At 45.3% G+C, this 25,047-nt stretch overlaps 1 protein-coding gene across 1 annotated transcript in view; it reads right to left on the reverse strand.

Moving 5' to 3' along the window:
• Positions 1-24,450, reverse strand: part of LOC123481012 (signal peptide peptidase-like 2B) — a 40,592-nt gene extending 16,142 nt beyond the window's left edge. Inside the window, 10 exon segments of the mRNA XM_045218675.1 lie at positions 6,659-6,721; positions 6,723-6,741; positions 12,738-12,854; positions 13,077-13,173; positions 13,745-13,838; positions 13,841-13,889; positions 19,634-19,773; positions 20,167-20,256; positions 23,958-24,140; positions 24,346-24,450. Coding sequence (XP_045074610.1) covers positions 6,659-6,721; positions 6,723-6,741; positions 12,738-12,854; positions 13,077-13,173; positions 13,745-13,838; positions 13,841-13,889; positions 19,634-19,773; positions 20,167-20,256; positions 23,958-24,140; positions 24,346-24,444 — 951 coding nt within the window. The 5' untranslated portion in view covers positions 24,445-24,450.
• Between the last annotated feature and the right edge of the window lie 597 nt (positions 24,451-25,047).

Below are 25,047 nucleotides of genomic sequence, written 5' to 3' on the forward strand. Positions count from 1 at the left end.
TGGCCAGCCTAGAACACGGCTCCAAATGCAACACCAACATCAGCCGTTGAGGATTGGAGAAATACGCAGCATAATGCAAGAAGCGCCTGACCCAGTTAGAGGGTCAGGAATTTGTCAGCTTCATGAGGAAACAGGGCCAGATTTTTGGTTTTCATGCGGGCGATTATGATCACGTAGTCTGCTCTCTCCTACCCAGAGCAATGTTGGCGCAACTCCTGGCACCTCACCAAAACCCTGCTTTGTCCTCCAGCCACGAGGCATGTGATCCAGCAACCTCACGTGGCGGTGGAAGGATTCTTAACCGCTGTAGGGAATCTTCTGTTCAGACCAGGTGAACAAAATCAGTAAATGTATTCAGGGTCCAAAAGAGGGAGTCCGCGAATACAGCGATAGGATGGAAGAATTTGGCTCTTGCTGGCAATTTTGATGCTAATGCAGGAATTTGTACCTCCGCCTGGGATCAACACTCCACCTGGGAACAGATAGTACAAGCTGCATTGCGAGCGGAATCTAATTCCGCTCACTTTGCAGCAGTGCGTGTAGTCGCTGCTACCCATACCCCAAGCACCGGTAATGGATTAGAGAGAAGGGAACATAAAAGCAAGCAGAGGTCAATCTGACAGAAAATCCATTCGGCAGCGAGGAAACAAAACCCTTGCCACCAACGTGGCGCATTTGGCCATTTGTGTGAAAAACAGTACGGTGGTGCCTGAGCCCTCTGAGCCGACTCATTCCGGGGTAAGTGATGCAGTGCAGACATTTTCTTCACGGACTAGTGAGCAGCAGCAAACACTCCTGAAAACAGACAAAGTTGAGAGTAATGCATAGGGGTGTTTGGCCTCTGTGCGGTCGCTCTAGGTTTGGTGAGACAACGGTTTCTATGTGGAAGGGAACGTAGGAGGCAACGTCAGACACAACTTCCTAGTAGACACCAGAGCTCAAATATCACTGATTCCTTACAATGAAAAATTAACAATTTGACGGGAAAAAGCATTACGTTCAGCAAAGTAAGTGGGGTGGTATCTAAAGCTATGCAACTACTACCCATGCCATTAACAATAGGTCCAATAACAATACCGGGCTCATTCTTTATGGTAGCTGCGGTAGAACCGATTTTGGGTTGGATCATCTTTGTGAACTGTGGGCAAAATAATGGAAAGGGGTATATTTATACAATAGTCAAACCGTTGTAACAGCCCTTTATTCCCTGTGAGAAAGGGAAGGAAGTGGGATAACACATTCAGTTAGGATAACACCTATAGTGGCCGATTTGGCAGATCTATTATCATCTACTCCCTCAGACTCGGAATGGTACAGCGTGATAGATAGGAAGAACGGATTTTGGTCGTGTCCGGTGGATGAGGGTTCATAAAGCATCGTAAAAAATTAAGGAAATTGGCAAAACAGTAGTTAATTTATCTGGGGGGGCATGAAAAACATTACCAGCATCCGCATCGACACTATTCGTTCACTGGCACGACCAAACACTCCTATCACGCTCACAAAAAACCCAGGGGGTTTTCAATTTCACTAAACACTTTAATTCGTCTTACTCGGAAAGAGCTGAATCTCTTGCAGAAGTTATGAAAGGAGGAGAGGTTCACACGAGAGAATAGGAATAGAGTGGAGTTAAGATAGTGAGGAAGCGTTTGTAGAGTTAAAGAAACAAGTGTGTCAAGCACCTGCATTTTGGTAACCTAAAATTGCCCTTTAAAATGTTTGTGCATGAACAGGATGGGCACTGTAGCGCAGCAGTTACGCAAAACAAATGAGGAAAAGACAGACCTGTCATGTATTGGAGTAAATCTTTAGACTCAGTGGTAAGAGAAATGCCACCGTGCTTAAGAGCAGTACAAGCAACCGATGGTTCTGCATAACACCGCCTCGATTGCTATGGGTCAAAAAGTAGATTTGTATGTTCCACATGCAGTAGGGACTATAGTTAACATTACAAAAGCCCAACATGTTACTAGCGACTGCTGGACAAAATGGGAAACGACACAGAAAGCGGTAAGGGTTAGTTCAATCGATACAGAACGTTTTAATGTGGAAAACATTGGTATCTGGCTGATATATTTTATAATTTGGGCGCATTACATATTAATCTCAAAATGATAGACATTAATAAGTGTGAAGCAAATAGTGACTATCCAACGGAGATCGGTAATAAATATACTGAACAAAAATATAAAACGCAACATGTAAAGTGTTGGTCCCATGTTTCATGAGCTGAAATAAAAGATCCCAGAAATGTTCCATACGCACAAAAAGCATATTTCTCTCCAATTTTGAGCATTTCTCCTTTGCCAAGATAATCCATCCACCTGACAGGTGTGGCATATCAAGAAGCTGATTAAACAGCATGATCATTACACAAGTGGACCTTGTGCTGGGGACAATAAAATGCCACTCTAAAATGTGCAGTTTTGTCACAACACAATGCCACAGATGTCTCAAGTTGAGGGAGAGTGCAATTGTCATGTTGACTGCAGGAATGTCCACCAGAGCTGTTGCCAGATAATTTAATGTTCCTTTCTCTACCATAATCCGCCTCCAATGTCGTTTTAGCCGGCCTCACAACTGCAGACCATCTGTAACCACGCCAACCCAGGCCCTCCACATCCGGCTTCTTCACCTGCTGGATCGTCTGAGATCAGCCACCCGGACAGCTGATGAAACTGAGGAGTATTTTAGTCTGTAATAAAGCCCTTTTGTGGGGAAAAATTAATTCTGATTGGCTGGGCCTGGCTCCCCAGTGGCTGGGCCTGGCTCCCCAGTGGGTGGGCCTGGCTCCCAAGTGGGTGGGCCTGCCCATTCATGTGAAATCCATCTATTAGGCCCTAATTTATTTATTTAAATTGACTGATTTCCTTATATGAACTGTAACTCAGTCAAATCGTTGAAATTGTTGCATATTGCGTTTATCTCTTTGTTCAGTATATACACAGTCAAAAACGTTAGGGTAGATTAAAACACAAACAATACCTTCCAATAAGGAGAAAGTAAAGGTGGACAGTGGCCTCCTTGTAAAACAGAAGTTATCATGTTTTGTTCTGTCTGTATTTAGGACTGATTTAAGATTTTGCATACTGAAAACTAACAAAATGTTTATTCTCTATTCCAGGAGAGGATGGGGTGTCCCTTTGAAATGCTTCCTGAGGTCACTGCCTTGGGAGAGCAGTTTAGACCAAATTACTCCAAAACCCCAATTTAAAAGAACCAGAACTAGAATTCTATACCCAGACGGCTCTAGTTACATGACAACAGGAGGAAAGTGAGTAACTGGGTATTCTGTATGTGATGATGGGGGAGTAGTGATAGCTGGCCCATTGCCAGCCTCCGTTTCAGCCCAGGGTGCTGAGCTCTACTAGCAGAGGCCTGTAGGTTGTCGGCAGGGGAGAGGGTTACAATATACACAGACTCTCGCTATGGGTTTTAGGTAGCTCATGATTTCGGGACACTGTGGTCACAAAGGGGCATGTTAACGGCGACAGGGACTCCAATTTAAAATGGGCATGAAGTAGAGGCATTAGAAGCGTGTCCATTACCCAGTCAATTAGTCGTGGTAACATGTGAAGCTAACACCAATTGTGCTGATAAAATAGCAGTAGGGAACTCTCAGTTCAAGACTGCCTGTTGGGGGCGGGAAGTGTTGCCTACACCCACCAAACAGCTACCACTACCAGACAGACCCTTTACATCATTGCAGATGGACTTTATAGGGCCAATTCCTCAAAGTAGGGGAAGACTCACGCACTGGTAATTGTGGACCAGTTTTCAGACTCTCCTAAAGGAGGTGATTCCACGATGGGTAAATCAATGTTGTCATACTGTCAGAAATGTACCCATGCCTGTGTATTCACAGGTAAAAGTAGCACACAAGGAACGGATCCCAGGAGATGACCGCGAGCACGGCCTGAGTCCGGTACTCCTCACCATGCCTACAGCTGTGAAAACTACAGCTATCAGAAAACCCACTCTAGATTACAGCTTGGGCAATGGGGGAAGTCTCACATGAAACGAGATCCGTCTGATTAATGGGTAAGCTGGAGAGTAGGAGTTTATGTTAAGAAAAGCGTTGTCATAACAGCATCCATCTGTGTACTGATAACAGTATTCCTAGCACTAGCAGTAGTGAGTGATCTATTGGAACAATGATAATGACAACATTTCACTGCCAGTACAATGGATAGGAGAGTGGGCAGATGAGTGGGTGAAATGGGGGAGAAGTGCTATTAATGTCACGGGGCAAGCAGAGCATTAATCACAGAAGTCATGTTGTGTGGGTGGTTCCGGGAGATAATCAAACCAGCATTTTGAGGGTGGGTTGTGCCCGAGACGGAGTAATTGTTTTCCAGGAAGGAATCTGGTGAGCAAAATGGCACTTCATGACTGAAGGATCAGACGAGAATGTCTTTCCTGCCTGCACTCAAACCAAACCTGTGTAACGGCACTGATAGTAACCTCACTGAACCCTTTCATGTCCTCCAAGAGGGAGGTTATCAGAAAACCCACTCTAGATTGCAGCTTGGGCAATGCTAACCATAATTGGGATCTTGATGGTAGGGGCTTTGTTCTACCATGCCATAAAAGCTCGAATGATAAAGCGCATTAATACATATGGGCTTGCCAGACGATACAGTCCAATTAATTACTTATAAGTTTGCGTCTTTCTATGACACCCGAGGATGAGGATATAGGGGAGGGTGCGAGTGAGCTGTCTCTGATGATCTGAAGCAAATGGGGGAAGTCTGAGGGAACGTGCGAGAGAAAACCAATAGGGGTCCTATTTTCACGGAGCTCAGCAGAAGATCTAGCATCCCATTGGCATAGAACAGATCAGATGGATGGTCCTGGCCCCAATCTCATTCTAATCAAGAGCGGTGTGAAATTATTAAACATGTATTTTCCTTCCCTCTTCTCTTCTCAAGTCGGGTTTTTCAAGTGGTGTGGAACACGTTAGTGTTCACTGTTCCAGATGAGGGACTGTTGGATACGGACTTGAGCCCGTTTTTAATATAATTGTTTAATTAGCCTAGCAGTAGTAATTATTGTGTTATGGGTTAGATGGAATGTTCTATATGCATTGTATATGGGCAGAGGGAAAGTACAAAGGGGGCCCGTCTCTGAGGAGCCAATTGTCTGGAGTTAGAGCTGATAATTACTGTTCTATAACACTGTCTTATATCTTTACTGTACCATTATATACTCTTAAAATGAATATACAGCACACACACATATACAGTGCAGTCGGAAAGTATTCAGACCCCTTGACTTTTTCCACATTTTGTTACGTTACAGCCTTATTCTAAAATGGATAAAATTGTTTTTTCTCCTCATCAATCTACACGCAATACCCCATAATGACAAAGCAAAAACAGGTTCTTAGAAATATCACATTTACATAAGTATTCAGACCCTTTACTCAGTACTTTGTTGAAGCACCTTTGGCAACGATTACAGCCTCGAGTCTTCTTGGGTATGACACTACAAGCTTGGCACACCTGTATTTGGGGAGTTTCTCCCATTCTTCTCTGCAGATCCTCTCAAGCTCTGTCAGGTTGAATGGGGAGCGTCGCTGCACAGCTATTTTCAGGTCTCCCCAGAGATGTTCGATGGGTTCAAGTCCGGGCTCTGGCTGGGCCACTCAAGGACATTCAGATACTTGTCCCGAAGCCACTCCTGCGTTGTCTTGGCTGTGTGCTTAGGGTCGTTGTCCTGTTGGAAGGTGAACCTTCACCCCAGTCTGAGGTCCTGAGCGCTCTGGAGCAGGATCTCTCTGTACTTTGCACCGTTCATCTTTTCCTCGATCCTGACTAGTCTCCCAATCCCTGCCGCTGAAAAACATCCCCACAGCATGATGTTGCCACCACCATGCTTCACCGTAGGGATGGTGCCAATTTTGAGTCTCATAGCAAAGGGTCTGAATACTTATGTAAATAAGGTGTTTCTGTTTTTAATTTTTTATAAATTTGATAACATTTCTAAAAACCTGTTTTTGCCTTGTCATTATGGGGTATTGTGTGCAGATTGAGGGAAAAAAGGTATTTAATCAATTTTAGAATAAGGCTGTAACGTAACAAAATGTGGAAAAGGGGAAGGGTCTGAATACTTTCCGAATGCACTGTATATATTCTTAGGGATTGAAAGTCGTGTTAAGTTTAAGCTCTTTGTGTATGAGAAGAGTAATTATCTAGTGGACTGCAGTAGACTTCAAGAATATGTACTCATTAACGCAAGGCCTCTACTGACTGATAAGAAGACCTGAGAGAGGCGTGGAGGAGTACCGGACTCAAGCTGGGACGATAACACCCCCTGCCCAGCCACAGAGACTGATTGTTCATCCTAGACCCAGAAAAGGGGTCTGTTTGGGAAGGGGGCCTAGTCGGAGGTTATAAATATATGTGCTTGTGACGTTGCATCTTGTCTTGGAAGCAACAACGCCCAGTGTGGTGAATAAATCTAGCCTGAGGTTTCTTTGGTATCCATCTGGATTATTGAACCAGAATTTAGAACCTAACAACTTGAATCGGGATACCCATTCTAGTTATTCTACTTCTATGGTCAGTACATTATAGAGCTCCATCTATGCTGGTGTACCCATAGAATAACATATAGTCATATTATTATTATAGGATCTCTATACAGGTGTACCCACCTTAAATGTGGGCAGTCTGATAGTCTTGAGCATGTAGAGACAGAAGGATATGCCCAGGGCGTCCCTGTAACACCCACGCCCACCTAGGTGAGGACACAGCAGATGGAAGGAACCAGAGTTAGCCTGGCACACACACAAGCATGCACACAGTCGGTAATAGCCGGCTTTTGGCCGATAAAATAAATAAAAAGCCGATAAATAAAAATCGCCACAGGCCAATTGTCAAGGAGAATAAAAAAATCACATAGCAAAATACTGCTTTTTCGACTATTCATTTATGAAAATACCAGTTGATGATAAATATATTTGATCAGTCATGCTTATCAGTCTATGGGTTTATTTGCATAATTTAGTGGAATTAAATTGGTGTGTGTATTTTCATTAGTCGTTATGATTTATATTCATCACACGTGCATTTTATTCATCAGACAGCGCGAGAACTGCTGCTGGAGTGAAACATGCTTTTATAAGCCCAATCATTGCGCAACAATTCTAAATGAAATCTCATGTTAAAAACAGTTTTGATGTTTACGATTAAAAAGAGCTTCCCATTCGCCATTTAAGTGCATAGGCAACAGTAGGAAGGCTTTGTCACGTTCGTCTAAGGAGGGAGAGGACCAAGGCGCAGCGTTGAAGGCAAACATATTCTTTATTTAGCGATAGTGAATACTAACAAAACAATAAACGATAACGTGATGTCCACGGTCTAACACAAAACCACACTGGAACAAAAACCCACAAACACAAAGGGAAAGACACAGTTTAAATATGGCTCCCAATCAGAGACAACCAGCCCCAGCTGACACTCGTTGCCTCTGATTGGGAGTCACTCAGGCCAACATAGAAATACAAACATAGAACTACACACCCTGGCTCAACATAACAGTGTCCCCAGAGCCAGGGCGTGACAGTACCCCCCCCTAAAGGCGCGGACTCCGACCGCGCCAACTAAATACCACAGGGAGGGACCGGGTGGGCACTCCGCCTTGGCGGCGGATCCGGCTCCGGACATGACCCCCACTCCTTCTCTACACCCCCAAAGTACCCCTGGTCCGGTCTGGCCCTGCTGACCGGAGCTGGACTGCACACTGGTGGAGCGGATAGCTTCAGCTCCGTAGTGGAGCAGTTGACCGGGACCTTACCAGGCACCGGTGACCCAGGCACGGGTTGTGCTGGACTGACGACGCGCACCCCTGGCTTGGTGCGTGGAGGAGGAACGGGCCTTACCAGGCTGACGACGCACACCGTAGGCTTGGTGCGTGGAGCAGGGACAGGCCGGACTGGGCTGACGAAGCACACCACTGGCTTGGTGCGTGGAGGAGGAACGGGCCTTACCAGGCTGACGACGCACACCGTAGGCTGGTGCGTGGAGCAGGGACAGGCCGGACTGGGCTGGACGAAGCACACCACTGACTTGGTGCGGGGAGCAGGAACAGGCCGAGCCAGGCTGACGAAGCGCACCACTGACTTGGTACGGGGAGCAGGAACGGGCCGAGCCGGGCTGGACGAGCGCACCACTGACTTGGTGCGGGGAGCAGGAACGGGCCGAGCCGGGCTGGACGAAGCGCACCACTGACTTGGTGCGGGGAGCAGGAACAGACCCGGACCGTACTGGGGGACACACACCACTGGCCCTACACCGGGATCTGGAACGGGCCGGACCGGACTGGTAACACACCCCAGTACCTCTGCCGTGCCTCTCCACCTTCCATCCCCTCTTCGACCAGTGGCCCCCGTAACCTGGCGGCCTCCTCTGCCAACCCGCTGGACCGCTCTCTCGCGGCCTCCTGCTGCCCCGGCGTCGTGAGCCCCCCTAAAAAATGTTCTGGGGGTCTCTCCTCCCGTGGGCCAGGCCTCTATCGTTCTCGCCCAACTCTCGCTCTTCTGCCCCCAATTCCAGCCATTCTGCTCTTCATTAGGCTTGACCCAGTCGAGACTCCTCCTCCACTGTTCCCAAGTCCATCCACTCTGCTCTTTACAAGGCTGGACCCAGTCGAGGTTGCCACGGAGATCTGCAAGCGATTCCCCTGGCGATGGCTCCTGGACACGCTGCTTGGTCCAGTTTTGGTGGGTTTTCTGTCACGTTCGTCTAAGGAGGGAGAGGACCAAGGCGCAGCGTTGAAGGCAAACATATTCTTTATTTAGCGATAGTGAATACTAACAAAACAATAAACGATAACGTGATGTCCACGGTCTAACACAAAACCACACTGGAACAAAAACCCACAAACACAAAGGGAAAGACACAGTTTAAATATGGCTCCCAATCAGAGACAACCAGCCCCAGCTGACACTCGTTGCCTCTGATTGGGAGTCACTCAGGCCAACATAGAAATACAAACATAGAACTACACACCCTGGCTCAACATAACAGTGTCCCCAGAGCCAGGGCGTGACAGGCTTCAGCGAGTCACACTTTACAATGCGAGTTGGAGACAAGTATATATTTTCAAAATGCATACTAATTGTGTGAAACCTGAACGTTTTACTTTATATTACATGGGTTAAAGCAACAACTCAAAAATCCCATGACTGAAACATAAGTTGTCTGGGGCCAAGTTAACCTCCCCTTTCATGTATGTAAGAAAGTCATGACTATCATGCTTTGATTCAGAGGGGTTGGATTAAATGCGAAAGACACATTTCAGTTGAATGCATTCAGTTGTACAACCCCTTTCTTTATTTATTAAACTGTGAGTTTGACCAATTCCAGTCCCCTTGCTTATGGGGTCCGGGGTCCTCCCCGTATAATTTTTATGTAGAAGGACTGAAAAACTTATTTCTGGTGACTTTTTAAAAAGGACATTCTACTCCAAAATTTATGAAAATAAAATGGATGCCGACACCATCTAAAATATAATTTCCACCTCCAGAAATGGCTCCATTAACATATTGGTAAAAACTATGTTAAAATTATTAAGTTATTGGACCATGCATATATAGCCTATGGTCTATATTATCAGATGTGCTATTAGCAATAAGCATTATCACCTGTAGCCCAACTGATGCAGCACAGTGGCTATAAAATGTACTTAGGATGAAGCATGGGGTTTGTCCATCTGCATTTACCCCATTGGACACAACATCCTGATTGTTATATATATTTTTTTACATATATTAATTATTATTCACTTGAAAAATTAGATTTTTTGGTTTCTATTTCAAAGTATGTCATTGCCCTTTTAAGATGTCATTGCCCCTTTAAGAGCTCTGTTGGGCAGCTGCACCTAAACCATTCCTGAAACTCTGGTTGTAAAACTGCATTTGTAAAACGATGCCACGCGCACAATTGAAGGAGCAGAGAAATAAACGTGGTAGCAATGTAAAACTGGGATCCCCCTCTTTTTTTAACAAAGGCCAAAACTGCTTTCAAAATACATATGCCAAAACTGCTTTCAGAAGTGTTTTCCAGCGATTGCATTAAGAATTGTTGCACACAGCACTGACTGCTTGTCAGAATACATGTTTCCCTCCTATGGGTCTCCCAACTTGAATGCACCTCGAGAGGAATATTACTCTCGCATAGAACACACAACAAGCAGACTAGGTAAATAGGTCAACTATTCTACTATGGGGTTGTCTGATTTAGGTTTAATAACAACATTACATGGCAAAAATAGTAGCACTGGAAAGTTACATCCTGAGTGATAATATATATATATTTAAAGCCTATACTTTAAGTTATGTCCCCCCCACACACTTCTAAAACCAAAGTTGCACCCCCTGGATGAGACCATTTTCACATCAATGGAGACATCCAGAGACATCCAGAGACATCCAGAGACATCCAGAGACATCCAGAGACATCTAGAGACATCCAGAGACATCCAGCCTTCCAGGTAGTGTTTGAATTGGGCCTGGGGCGAGAGACTGGCTATGTCTCGATTCTCCTCCCTTTTCCAGAAGTGTGCACTTGCAATAGTGGAAAGTCCCACCAGCCAATGCTTAAACCAATCCTAAGATTTTTTAAATCCATGACAGGGAGTGAGTGTTCAAGTGCACACTTCGGGAGAGGGGTGGAGAATTGGGACGTGTTGAATGTCAAAGGAAGGTCTCATGTTAACATGCTACATGTGGAAGTCATTAGGCTAAGTATAGGCTTTGGATTACTTTCCCAGCACCTACAGTAGGCTACACACCGCTGTTTGAGTTGAGCACAGCATTGGTGCGCGTTATAGACTATTTAATTATCTTCATTTGAACATCAGTGTCAGCAACAATCATGCATGTCAGTTCAGTGCACACTGCGTAAAAGAAAATACCATATGAGGCTGTCATATCCAAACCAGTGCATAGCCTACTGCTGCGCTTACAATGTGCAGAAATAATAGTTTAACACATTTTAAGCTAAATGTTCTGATCTGTTGCATCAGTCTTATTACTTTTTAACCTTTTTTTTTTATGTACTGGTTGTATGAATTTGGGATATATCATTCCACAACTGTCCCGGAGTCTGTTTGGAATAGGCTATTCCTTTTTCGCACAGAAAGACAAGCTGACCAATAGAATAGGTCAACTTTTCTACTATGGGGGATAGTAGATTGACATAGGATAGTGATTTTGCTGTTTGCTACTCGTCTTGTTGGCTGAGGAAAAGTAAATGTCTTCAAAGTGCGCATCGGAATTCGGTAAGAAGAACGTGCCGTTGCATCCTTGAGTTGCACGTTCGGTTAAGATTATGGGAATTAATCTAAATGTGATATGGCATTCTGCCCTAATCAGGTTACACACCCAATGCATATGGGTCCGGTAAACTTCTCAAATGTCTGGTAAATTAAAATGCTTCCGGACAAATGTCCAGCGACACATTCTCCCAACGGAAACCCTGACACACACACAGACCTCAAGAAGACTATGTTAGCCTACTGAGCTGAAACCACCTGAAGCCTATGCATTCATTAGCTCTGGGAGCTAAAGGGCTAAAGGCTAAAGCCAGTCTTCAAGTCTCAGGCAACGTTACTCATCCCTCTAGCATAGTTAACCAGTGAGACAATTGAAAGATTCCCGGAATCAGGAGAGAATAAGCAGGAAATCTGGGAATCCTTTAACCATTTTCGGAATTACGGAATTTTGCAACCCTAATACTCACTGGTCTTTGTTGTGGAACACGCCCCTGGTGATGCTGACTGCCACATCCACCCTCCCAAACCACACACCCACAGAAACTACGCTACGCAGACGACAAACAATTCATTTTCTGATAACCAGGTGGCGAATCGCATCTCTGCATGTCTGGCAGACATATCAGTGTGGATGTCGGATCACCACCTCAAGCTGAACCTCGGCAAGATGGAGCTGCTCTTCCTCCCGGGAAAGGACTGCCCGCTCCATGATCTCGCCATCACGGTTGACAACTCCATTGTGTCCTCCTCCCAGAGAGCAAAGAACCTTGGCGTGACCCGGGACAACACCCTGTCGTTCTCCGCTAACATCAAAGCGGTGACCCGATCCTGCAGGTTCATGCTCTACAACATTCGCAGAGTACGACCCTACCTTACACAGAAAGCGGCACAGGTCCTAATCCAGGCACTTGTCATCTCCCGTCTGGATTATTGCAACTCGCTGTTGGCTGGGCTCCCTGCCTGTGCCATTAAACCCCTACAACTTATCCAGAACGCTGCAGCCCGTCTGGTGTTCAACCTTCCATGGTTGACCATGGTGCTTGCCTATGGAGCTGTGAGGGGAATGGCACCTCCTTACCTTCAGGCTCTGATCAGACCCTACACCCAAACGAGGGCACTACGTTCATCCACCTCTGGCCTGCTAGCCCCCCTACCTCTACGGAAGCACAGTTCCCGCTCAGCCCAGTCAAAGCTATTCGCTGCTCTGGCACCCCAATGGTGGAACGAGCTCCCCCACGATGCCAGGACAGCGGAGTCACTGACCACCTTCCGGAGACACTTGAAAACCTACCTCTTTAAGGAATACCTGGAATTGTATAAAAGTAATCCTTCTACCCACCCCCCGCCCCATAAAAAAAAAAAAGTGGTTGTCCCACTGGCTATCATAAGTTGAATGCACCAATTTGTAAGTCGCTCTGGATAAGAGCGTCTGCTAAATGACGTAAATGTAAACTCACTGGTCTTCGTTGCGGAACACGCCCCAGGTAACACTGACTCCGATGCAGAAGGCTGACAACAGCAGCATGCGGACCTGAGGCCTCTTGTGGCAGTAGGGAAGGTTGTTCTCTGGGATCCTACACACACACACACAAAACCAGGAATAAGTTAGAAGTTGGAAAAAGTTAAAAATCGACAATAGTTAGAGAAGAGTAAACTATTTGCATTGATTCAGTTTGTGTTTTTGATTGGTTGATTGTATAGGCCTACTCCTCTTGTGATTTGTGTTAGGTTGATTGGGTACTCCTTAATCTGTGATTATAAACAGATCTTTGTTAGGTTGATATGATAAGTCTCACCTGCACTTGCCAAAGGGGAGTCTCCTCACAAAGGGCCAGAGACAGCTGTAGAGGCCAACAGAAGAGGCCAGGCAGAATATCCCAATGATGATATACACTAAACCGACAGAGAGAGCGAGGATTAGCATACACACACAGAGACATGAACAGGATGGCTGTGGTTAAAGCAACAAAAAAGAAAGTCTAACTCAGATTTTCTGTGAAGCCAAGTTAACCTCCCCTTTCATGTAAAAAAGGCATGACCATCATGCTTTTAGGGAAAGAGGATTACATCTTGTACATGTATTAAACTGTGCGTTTGACCAATGCCAGTCATTTTCAATAGGAAAAAAAGAACAAATTTGACAAATCTGTTGCTGTGACGGATAACTTTAACCCCTGCAGGAAGGGCAGTGTATTTCAACTAGCTTATTATAATGTAATTACTTATTTTTTCACTGACAACTGCAAAGACAGGTAGAGAGACATGGAGAAAGGCTGAGGGAGGCAGACAGACAGACAAAAAGAGAGAGACAGAACGCTATAGGTAGAGAGACAGGTACAGACAGACAGACAAAAAGATTAGAGACAAACGGACAGCTACAGGTAGAGAGAGACAGCTACAGGTAGAGAGGAGACAGCTACAGGTAGAGATAACGACAGCTACAGGTGCATATCTAGGTGTGTACCCAGGTGGTCGTAGAAGAAGTAGAGCAGCACCAGCATCGAGCAGCACATGACCACAAACATAGAGATCATGATGGGCGTCACGTCCACCCGTCTCCCTCATCCTCCTTCTCCGCGCTGTCGTCACGCTTGTGCTTCATGTAGCGCCTGCAGAGGGACACAACAGGGACATGTGAGGGAGGGAGGATGCCCCTGGGATGTCGAAATTGACCTCTGATCAGTAGAGGCAATTTCACTCTACCCATCTCTCGCTCTCTCCAGTCTGCTCTTAGTCACCCCAGCAATGGCCACTCAGCCTTGCAGTGTAGCTGGCGCTGTCTCGCTGGTCAACATCAATATGGAGTCACTAAACGACAACACCAGTCACACAGCCTTGCACTCCACATAGAATGTCTCTTCAGACAACATAAGGATTCACTCAGCCTTGCCCTGTGACACTGCCTCCACACACAGTAGAATGGGTCTTCAGACTGCAATGCAATGGAATAACATACAACAAGATGAGAGAGATGGGTGTGTTTTCCCCAGAGATGATAACTAGGGATGTGCATCTTTCCTTTTCAAAAGGACTCTATACATGGGCTCCAATACGATACAGGAACGATCTATTTTAGTTTAAAACGATTCGGCTTGATTAGAGAACGAATCGACGCACTAACATTTGTTGCATAAACACATTCATTTTCCATTCTAAATTAAAATCTGCAGCTGATGGAGCTCATGAGCTGGGCCTCCCTGAGCTGACTTCTGTGTGTGTGTGTGTGTGTGTGTGTGTGTGTGCGTAAATTATGTACAGAATGTCTACGGTGTATACTTCCAAGATGGCGTAGCAGTGCGGTCGTGTTCTTTGTTGTGTGTCCATGTATATATGTTTTTTGTATTTTTCGTACATATTTTCCTATCACACTTTTCATCCTTCTACTAAATATACTTTCCTGCAACCCGCCTCACTCAATGTGGAACGGATTCTATTATTTACTCACCTTTATCTAGAATCTCCAGTTGAAACTAGCTAGCCAGCTAACTAGCTACTTGCTATTAGCCACCGTTAGCGGTTTTCACCCAGAACATCGGATTTTCTGCCGGAATAACTGGACCCTAACACCGGATCGCAACTAGCTAGCCGCAACCGAATGGATGTTGCTGTAGGCTAATCACCACTGCCCCCGAAGCAAGCACCAGTTAGCCTTGAGCCAGGCCCATATCCCGGCTATCTACCTCTTTGTCTACCGGACGGGAGTGGCCCGCTAACTAGCTACTTGCTATTAGCCAACGTTAGCGGTTCTTCAACATTGTCCGTGGCCAGCTCTAGCCTGGACTATTATCGGCCAGTCTGCACAGCGCGTTATCGACCCAGAACATAATCCGATTTTCTGCCGGAATCACTAAAATCACTGGACCTTTAACACCTGATCATCGCAACTAGCTAGCTGCAACCAAATGGATGTTGTTGTTGGCTAATCAGCCTTGAGCTAGCCTCGAGTTAGGCACATCTCCCGGCTATCTACCTTTCTGTCAACCGGACGGGACCTCCTAGAGTCAACACGGAGCCCCGCCGATCCATCACAACTGGTCTGCCGACGTAATCGTATGTGGTTTCAACAGTCTTCCCGTTGCGACGACCACGAAGATCCATCTGCTAGCCCCGGCATGCTAGCACACGCAAACAACAGCCGTGCTTCCTGCTCGCTGTGCTTTAGCACCAATTCAAACTGCTCTCGGACTCACATATTGCTGTTCACTGGACCTTATGATCACTCAGCTGCACAGCTGATGCCTGCTGGACTGTTCCTTTACACGGTAACCCTGTCCTGTTTATTCTGTTTAGCCTCAGCCCAAACTTTATCGCCATTACCAGTTGTTGTCTTAGCTCTCTCTAATAACACCTGTGATTGCTTTATGCCTCTCTCCCATGTCAATATGCCTTGCCTATTGCTGTTCCAGTCAGTTCTTATTATACAATTTCACTGTAGAACCCCAAGTTCCTCTCAAACTGCCTCAAATAGCTCCTTTGTTCCACCCCCATACACGCTCGAGACCGGCTCAATCGGTGCCTCCAGTGATGCTATCTCTTTCATTGTTACCCAACGCTTAGGTTTACCTCCACTGTACTCATATCCTTCCATATCCTTGTCTGTACAGAATGCCCTGAATCTAGTCTACAACGGCCGGAAATCTGCCCCCTTTATTCTCTGTACCCAACGCACTAGAAGACCAGTTCTTAAAGCCTTTAGATGTATCCTTATTCTAGTCCTCCTCTGTTCCTCTGGTGATGTAGAGGCTAACCCAGGCCCTGCAGCCCCCAGTATCACTCCTACTCCCCAGGAGCTATCATTTGTTGACTTCTGTAACCGGAAAAGCCTTGGTTGTCTGCACGTTAACATCAGAAGCCTCCTTCCTAAGTTTGAGTTATTCACTGCGTTAGCACACTCTGCCAACCCTGATGTTCTAGCAGTGTCTGAATCCTGGCTTAGGAAGGCCACCAAAAATTCAGAAATTTCCATCCCCAACTACAACATTTTCCGTCTAGATAGAACTGCCAAAGGGGGTGGAGTTACAATCTACTGTAGAGATAGCCCGCAGAGCTCTATCATACTATCCAGGTCTGTGCCCAAACAGTTTGAGCTCCTACTTCTAAAAGTCCACCTTTCCAGAAATAAGTCTCTCACTGTTGCCGCTTGCTACCGACCACCCTCAGCCCCCAGTTGTGCACTGGACACCATATGTGAATTGATTGCCCCCCATCTACCCTCAGAGTTTGTACTGCTTGGTGACCTAAACTGGGATATGCTTAACACCCCGGCCATCCTACAATCCAAACTAGATGCCCTCAATCTCACACAAATTATCAACAAACCTACCAGGTACAACCCTAAATCCGTAAACATGGGCACCCTCATAGATATCATCCTGACTAACTTACCCTCTAAATACACCTCCGCTGTCTTCAACCAGGATCTCAGCGATCACTGCCTTATTGCCTGCGTCCGTAACGGTCCGCGGTCAAACGACCACCCCTCATCACTGTCAAACACTCCTAAAACACTTTAGCGAGCAGGCCTTCCTAATTGAACTGGCCCAGGTATCCTGGATGGATATCGATCTCATTCCGTCAGTAGAGGATGCCTGGTTGTTCCTTAAAAGTAATTTCCTCTCAATCTTAAATAAGCATGCCCCATTCAAAAAATTCAGAACTAAGAACAGATATAGCCCCTGGTTCTCCTCAGACTTGACTGCCCTTGACCAGCACAAAAACATCCTGTGGCGTACTGCATTAGCATCGAATAGCCCCCGCGATATGCAACTTTTCAGGGAAGTTAGGAACCAATATACACAAGCAGTTAGGAAAGCGAAGGCTAGCTATTTCAAACAGAAATTTGCATCCTGTAGCACTAACTCCAAAAAGTTTTGGGACACTGTAAAGTCCATGGAGAATAAGAGCACCTCCTCCCAGCTGCCCACTGCACTGAGGCTAGGAAACACTATCACCACCGATAAATCTACAATAATCGAGAATTTCAACAAGCATTTTGACCTGGCTACCACTACCCCGGCCACCAGCTCTGCACCCTCCGCTGCAACTTGCCCATGCCCCCCCTGCTTCTCCTTTACACAAATTCAGACAGCTGATGTTCTGAAAGAGCTGAAAAATCTGGACCCCTACAAATCAGCTGGGCTAGACAATCTGGACCCTTTCTTTCTAAAATTTGCCGCCTAAATTGTTGCAACCCCTATTACTAGCCTGTTCAACCTCTCTTTCGTAACGTCTGAGATCCCTAGAGATTGGAAAGCTGCCGCGGTCATCCTTTTCAAAGGGGGTGACACTAGATCCAAACTGTTACAGACCTATATCCATCCTGCCCTGCCTTTCGAAAGTTTTTGAAAGCCAAGTTAACAAACAGATCACCGACCACTTCGAATCCCACCGTACCTTCTCCGCTATGCAATCCGTTTTCCGAGCTGGTCATGGGTGCACCTCAGCCACGCTCAAGGTCCTAAATGATATTACAACCGCGATCGATAATAAACAGTACTGTGCAGGCGTGGCTGAAATAGGCACTATGGCCTATTTATTGCCTTACCTCCATAACTACATTTGCACAAACTGTATATATATTTTCTTTGGTATTTTTGACTTTATGTTTTGTTTTACCCCATATGTAACTCTGTGTTGTTGTTTTTAAATCGCACTGCTTTGCTTTATCTTGGCCAGGTCGCAGTTGTAAATGAGAACTTGTTCTCAACTGGCTTACCTGGTTAAAAAAATATATATATATATTTAAAAAATAAACCTATGTAGGCACCTGAGCTGAGCCAAAGGGAGCGCATCACAGAAGTTTACATACACTCAATTAGTATTTGGTAGCATTGCCTTTAAATTGTTTAACTTGGGTCAAACATTTTAGGTAGCCTTCCACAAGCTTCCCACAATAAGTTGGGTGAATTTTGGTCCATTCCTCCTGACAGAGCTGGTGTAACTGAGTCAGGTTTGTAGGCCTCCTTGCTCGCACACGCCTTTTCAGTTCTGCCCACACATTTTCTATAGGATTGAGGTCAGGGGTTCGTGATGGCCACTCCAATACCTTGATTTTGTTGTCCTTAAGCCATTTTGCCACAACTTTGGAAGTATGCTTGGGGTCAGTGTCAATTTTGGAAGACCCATTTGCGACCAAGCTTTAACTTCCTGACTGATGTCTTGAGATGTTGCTTCAATATATCCACATAATTTTCCTTCCTCATGATGCCATCTATTTTGTGAAGTGCACCAGTCCCTACTGCAGCAAAGCACCCCCACAGCATGATGCTGCCACCCCCTGTGCTTCACGGTTGGGATGGTGTTCTTCGGCTTGCAAGCAGCCCCTTTTTCCTCCAAACATAACGATGGTCATTATGGCCAAACAGTTATATTTTTGTTTCATCAGATGAGGACATTTCTCCAAAAAGTACGATCTTTGTCCCCATGTGCAGTTGCAAACCGTAGTCTGGCTTTTTTATGGCGGTTTTGGAGCAGTGGCTTCTTCCTTGCTGAGTGGCCTTTCAGGTTATGTCGATATAGGACTCGTTTTACTGTGGATATAGATACTTTTGTACCTGTTTCCTCCAGCATCTTCACAAGGTCCTTTGCTGTTGTTCTGGGATTGATTTGCACTTTTCGCACCAAAGTACGTTAATCTCTAGGAGACAGAACGCGTCTCCTTCCTGAGTGGTATGACGGCTGCGTGGTCCCATGGTGTTTATGCTTGCATACTATTGTTTGTACAGATGAACGTGGTACCTTCAGGCATTTGGAAATTGCTCCCAAGGATGAACCAGACTTGTGGAGGTCTACAAAAAATGCTGAGGTCTTGGCTGATTTCTTTTGATTTTCCCATGATGTCAAGCAAAGAGGCACTGAGTTTGAAGGTAGGCCTTGAAATACATACATAGGTACACCTCAATTGACTCAAATTATGTCAATTAGCCTATCAGAAGCTTCTAAAGCCGTGACATCATTTTCTGGTATTTTCCAAGCTGTTTAAAGGCACAGTCAACTTAGTGTATGTAAACTTCTGACCCACTGGAATTGTGATACAGTGAATAATAAGTGAAATAATCTGTCTGTAAACAATTGTTGGAAAAATTACTTGTGTCATGCACAAAGTAGATGTCTTAACAGACTTGCCAAAACTATAGTTTGTTAAAAATAAATTTGTGGAGTGGTTGAAAAATGAGTTTTAATGACTCCAACCTAAGTGTATGTAAACTTCCGACTTCAACTGTATGTGTGTATATATATATATATATATACACACACATCTATTGGTGAGCGACTACTGTTTAATGTCTGCCACACTTACTTCTTGATGTCCTTGCTGCTACAACTACCACCACCAGACTACTGCCAGTCTTACTTCTTGATGTCCTTGCTGCCGGCCCAGTATCCTCCGATGGCCACCGTCCCCACAGCCATGAGGAAGATGATGACCATGTTGTAGTCCAGGAAGGGCTCGCTGGGGGCGTACATGGCCACCTCTCGGCTCTGTCCAAACGTCTGCAGGGGACAGGAACATGGCATTTGGGTCAATTGATTGATATTTGTTAGTTAAGTTAGTTACAAACATGAAGTTTGTTTGAACAGGGTCACATACAGGAGGATACAACATACCAACCGTGGCAGATAGAAATGTCCTAAATAGAACTGACCTGGTACATTACCCTCAATGTTTACTCTACATGTCAGAGGTATCTCTGATCTATAGGATATATTTGTAACTGAACATTGCACAACCCAACGTTGTGCCCTGGTGAACAGTGTTGATGTAGCCTGGTCCCAGATCTGTTTGTGCCATCATTCTACTCCTTGACACTCCTTGTCATCCCAAACAAGCATGATGGCCAAAACAGACTGGTACCCAGGCTAATATTGGTTGGTCTCTCCTCTCACCTTACTGATGTCCAGCATGTCCGTGTAGCTGAGCAGCGCCACAGGGATGTCAATCTCCTCATACTGAGTCTTGTTTCCTGCTGGTGGGGTCTGTGATAGGAAAAACAGAAATGAATTAGCAAATACTGTACAGAACAGAAAGCCTTTCGGGAAATCTACTAGGACAGACGATGACCTACAGTCACCTCCAAAATAATTGGCTGAGCAAAGATGCAAGATGAGCAAAAAATACAGTATAAAATAAATAATACTGCGCTATATTGTATGCTAAAATTATATTATTTTATACTAATACAATTGCTCAGAGAAATATATTTTGTTTAACAATTAATACCCCCCCCAAAAAAATAGGTGTCAAAATTATTGGCAGCCCTATTTTTAATACTCCGGCACCCTCCCGTTGCGAGGATACCGGGACTGAGTCTTTTTCTAAAATATTTCATGAGATTGGAGAACACATGGGGAGGGATCTTAGACCATTCCTTCATACAGAATCTTTCCAGATCCTTGATATCCTTCAGTCTGCGCTTATGGACTGCCCTCTTCCATTTAAACCACAGATTTAACATCAGGTTCAAGTCCGGAGACTGAGATGGCCATTGCAAAATGTTGATTTTGTGGTCAATTAACCATTTCATTGTGGATTTTGAAGTGTGCTTGGGGTTATTGATCCACAAGTTTCAGCCTCCTGGCAGAGGCAGCCAGGTTTTTGGCTAAAATGTCCTGGTACTTGGTAGAGTTCCTGATGCCATTGACCTTAACAAGGGCCCCAGGACCAGTGGAAGCAAAACAGCCCCATTACATCAAAAGATCCACCACCATATTTTACAGTAGGTATGAGGTTATTTCCTGCATCCTTATTTTGATGCCAAACCCACCACTGGTGTGCATGGCCAAAGAGATCTATGTTCAGGTCATCTGACCATAGCACCGTTCCAATCCAAGTGTCAATTCCATTTAGCAAACTCCAGGCGTTTACATTTGTTGGTTGCTCTCAATAAAGGCTATTTTTCTGGCAACCCTTCCAAAAAGCCTATTGGCATGGAGGTGGCGTCTAATTGTAGATTTGATTTTGAGACTTAATGACACGAAGATGCGACCAAGTTCTGTAATTCTCCAACTTTGGCCCTTGGATTTTTCGTTGACTCCCAAACCATCTTCACTTTGCGTAGGGACACTTGCGTCCAATCCAAGGCAAGTTTACCACTGTTCCAGTGGTTTTAAACTTCTTAATTGTTGCCCTAATAGTGGTAAGTGGTATATTTGTTTGTTTCTTATTAGCAATTTTTGTTGTACCCATTGCCTGATTTATGAAAGTGAACAACCATTTGTCTCTTCTTTGTCTTTTCTCACGGGGATGGATGACATACAGTGGGGGAAAAAAGTATTTACCGTAATTTTCGGACTATAAGCCGCGCCTTTTTTCCCATTTTTCGACCCTGCGGCTTATATAACGGTGCGGCTAATCTATGGATTTTTACAGCTAACGGCCACTAGAAGACCTCCTAAATCTATGGATTTTACAGGTTACAGTCCACCAACTTTAACTCTATGGGCTCTATGACCGGTCCGCGCCCCCCACCTTTAAGCGGCGGGCTCCAGCAGGAAAAGCTGGAGGCCGGAAAATCAAAAGTAACAGTCAGTATATGGTGTGGCCACCAGCTGCATTAAGTACTGCAGTGTATCTCCTCCTCATGGACTGCATCAGATTTGCCAGTTCTTGCTGTGAGATGTTACCCCACTCTTCCACCAAGGCACCTGCAAGTTCCCGGACATTTCTGGAGGGTATGGCCCTAGCCCTCACCCTCCGATCCAACAGGTCCCAGACGTGCTCAATGGGATTGAGATCCGGGCTCTTCGCTGGCCATGGCAGAACACTGACATTCCTGTCTTGCAGGAAATAACGCACACAATGAGCAGTATGGCTGGTGGCATTGTCATGCTGGAGGGTCATGTCAGGATGAGCCTGCAGGAAGGGTACCACGTGAGGGAGGAGGATGTCTTCCTGTAACGCACAGCATTGAGATTGCCTGCAATGACAACAAGCTCAGTCCGATGATGCTGTGACACACCGCCCCAGACCATGACGGACCCTGCACCTCCAAATCAATCCCGCTCCAGAGTACAGGCCTCGGTGTAACGCTCATTCCTTCGACGATAAACGCCAATCCGACCATCACCCTTGGTGAGACAAAACCACGACTCGTCAGTGAAAAGCACTTTTTGCTAGTCCTGTCTGGTCCAGTGACGGTGGGTTTGTGCCCATAGGCAACGTTGTTGCCGGTGATGTCTGGTGAAGACCTGCCATACAACAGGCCTACAAGCCCTCAGTCCAGCCTCTCTCAGCCTATTGCGGACAGTCTGAGCATTGATGGAGGGATTGTGCGTTCCTGGTGTAACTCGGGTAGTTGTTGTTGCCATCCTGTACCTGTCCCGCAGGTGTGATGTTCGGATGTACCGATCCTGTGCAGGTGTTGTTACACGTGGTCTGCCACTGCGAGGACGATCAGCTGTCCGTCCTGTCTCCCTGTAGTGCTGTCTTAGGCGTCTCACAGAATGGACATTGCAATTTATTGCCCTGGCCACATCTGCAGTCCTCATGTTTCCTTGCAGCATGCCTAAGGCACGTTCACGCAGATGAGCAGGGACCCTGGGCATCTTTCTTTGGTGTTTTTCAGAGTCAGTAGAAAGGCCTCTTTAGTGTCCTAAGTTTTCATAACTGTGACCTTAATTGCCTACCGTCTGTAAGCTGTTAGTGTCTTAACAACTGTTCCACAGGTGCATGGGAAACAGTGTTTAAACCGTTTCCAATGAAGATCTGTGAAGTTATTTGGATTTCTACGAATTATCTTTAAAAGACTAGGTCCTGAAAAAAGGGACGTTTCTTTTTTGCTGAGTTTACATGTGTGTTACCATTTGCCTGTCTTCTTTGCCTTTTCTCATGGTGATGGATGACATACGTTGTACATGCGTTACCTCATTTTTATACCCCCAGTGAACCGGGGAAGGCATGGAAGGCCACAATACAGTACAAACAGAGATTTCATTTTTATAAAGTAGAATATTATAGCAGATTTAATTTTGTTTGATTTAATTTATAATAATCTTTAGGGGTGCCAATAAAATATCTTTCTCTGAGCAATTGTATTACTATAATAAAATATTATCTTTTTTTTTTGTTGCATACAATATAGCTCAGTATTTATATTATTTATTTATACAGTCTTTTTGCTCATCTTTATCAAGGGTGCCAATAATTTGTGGTGACTGTATATAACCTGAAAACTAAGGTGTGTCCCAATGCTCTTATTCTGCTCCTCTCCTTCCAAGCCAATTAGAACTGCAGTAGTGAAGTTCCAAAGGGAACAGGAGAGCTAGCTAAAGCACATAGACAAGTCTGGAACCACAAGGCTAATATGATAGGACTTGACTCCTACCAGCCTGTTTACTGAATGATATGGTTTGAATCTTACCAGCCTGTCTATGCTATGAGTTGTCTCTTACCAGCTTGTCTTTGCTGAATAATATGATTTCACTCTTACCAGCCTGTCTTTGCTAAATAATGAGTTGACTCTTACCAGCCTGTCTTTGCTGAATGATATGACCAGTAATGTAGAGGTAAACGCTGATTGCATTCGCTGTATGTAAAGTAGAGCTCCCTATACTTTCAATGCCTTTTTTTGCAAAAGGTAGGTAAACGCTTGTGCAGAATAAATGGTTTTACCCTCCACTACACCCTTGGATATGACTCTTACCAGCCTCTTTGAAGAATTATATGGTTTGACTCTTACCAGCCTGTCTTTGCTGATGATGAGCAGGCCTTTAGCTCCGTTAAGCTGGGCCAGGCGGACCTTCTCATAGAAAGTGCAGTTCCCCCTCATTACCATGGGGATACGATTGGGGAAGCCCCCCACGGGGACGTCCGACGAGGAACACAGGGCTGACGGTGTCAGGTCATAGATCTGGAGATGGGACTGGAGACAAAGGATAGGTTAATAATGGGTGCCGCTCGCAATATTTCATCATGCACACACATCAGTATTCTGATGAACTTGTCAGGGCAGCTGTATTTTGAGATTATCCACCAGAGAGCACACACACAAATGTTTGTCCAACATTGCTCAAGAAGTGACAATGACTTAGTAGTCATAAGTTAGGTTAGGTTACTCCACCACTTACTGCTTTGTTGAGGTCCAGAGGTAGACGAGCCCACTGGGAGTTGAAGAAGATGCAGTAATCTTTTCCTTTGCTCTGGCCTTTGTTTCTGAAATGGGCCATGCCATATTCCCCACAACCTGGCATGAGAGAATGAAAATGAATAACAGATAGTGCCTTAAAGAGGGGTGAGAGCAACAAACATAGATGTGACAGAACAACTTGTTTCATAGACTGGCCTAGGATAAAGTAATCATTCTACCGAGTGGCGCAGTGGTCTAAGGCACTGCATCGCAGTGCTAGCTGTGCCACTAGAGATCCTGGTTCGAATCCAGGCTCTGTCGTAGCCGGCCACGACCGGGAGACCCATGGGGCGGCACACAATTTGCCCAGCGTCGTCCAGGTTAGGGGAGGGAATGGCCGGCAGGGATGTAGCTCAGTTGGTAGAGCATGGCGTTTGCAACGCCAGGGTTGTGGGTTTGTTTCCCACGGGGGGCCAGTATAAAAAAGAATGTATGCACTCACTAACTGTAAGTCGCTCTGGATAAGAGCTTCTGCTAAATGACTAAAATGTACCCCCCCTTACCCCAAACCAAAGAAGAAGAAAAAAAAATATATATATATAGTAAAGTGGTTGTCCCACTGGCAATCATAAGGTGAATGCACCAATTTGTATGTCGCTCTGGATAAGAGCGTCTGCTAAATGACGAAAATGAAATGAATGAC

This window comes from Coregonus clupeaformis, unplaced genomic scaffold (assembly GCF_020615455.1).
Source record: "Coregonus clupeaformis isolate EN_2021a unplaced genomic scaffold, ASM2061545v1 scaf1719, whole genome shotgun sequence".
Taxonomy (NCBI): domain Eukaryota; kingdom Metazoa; phylum Chordata; class Actinopteri; order Salmoniformes; family Salmonidae; genus Coregonus; species Coregonus clupeaformis.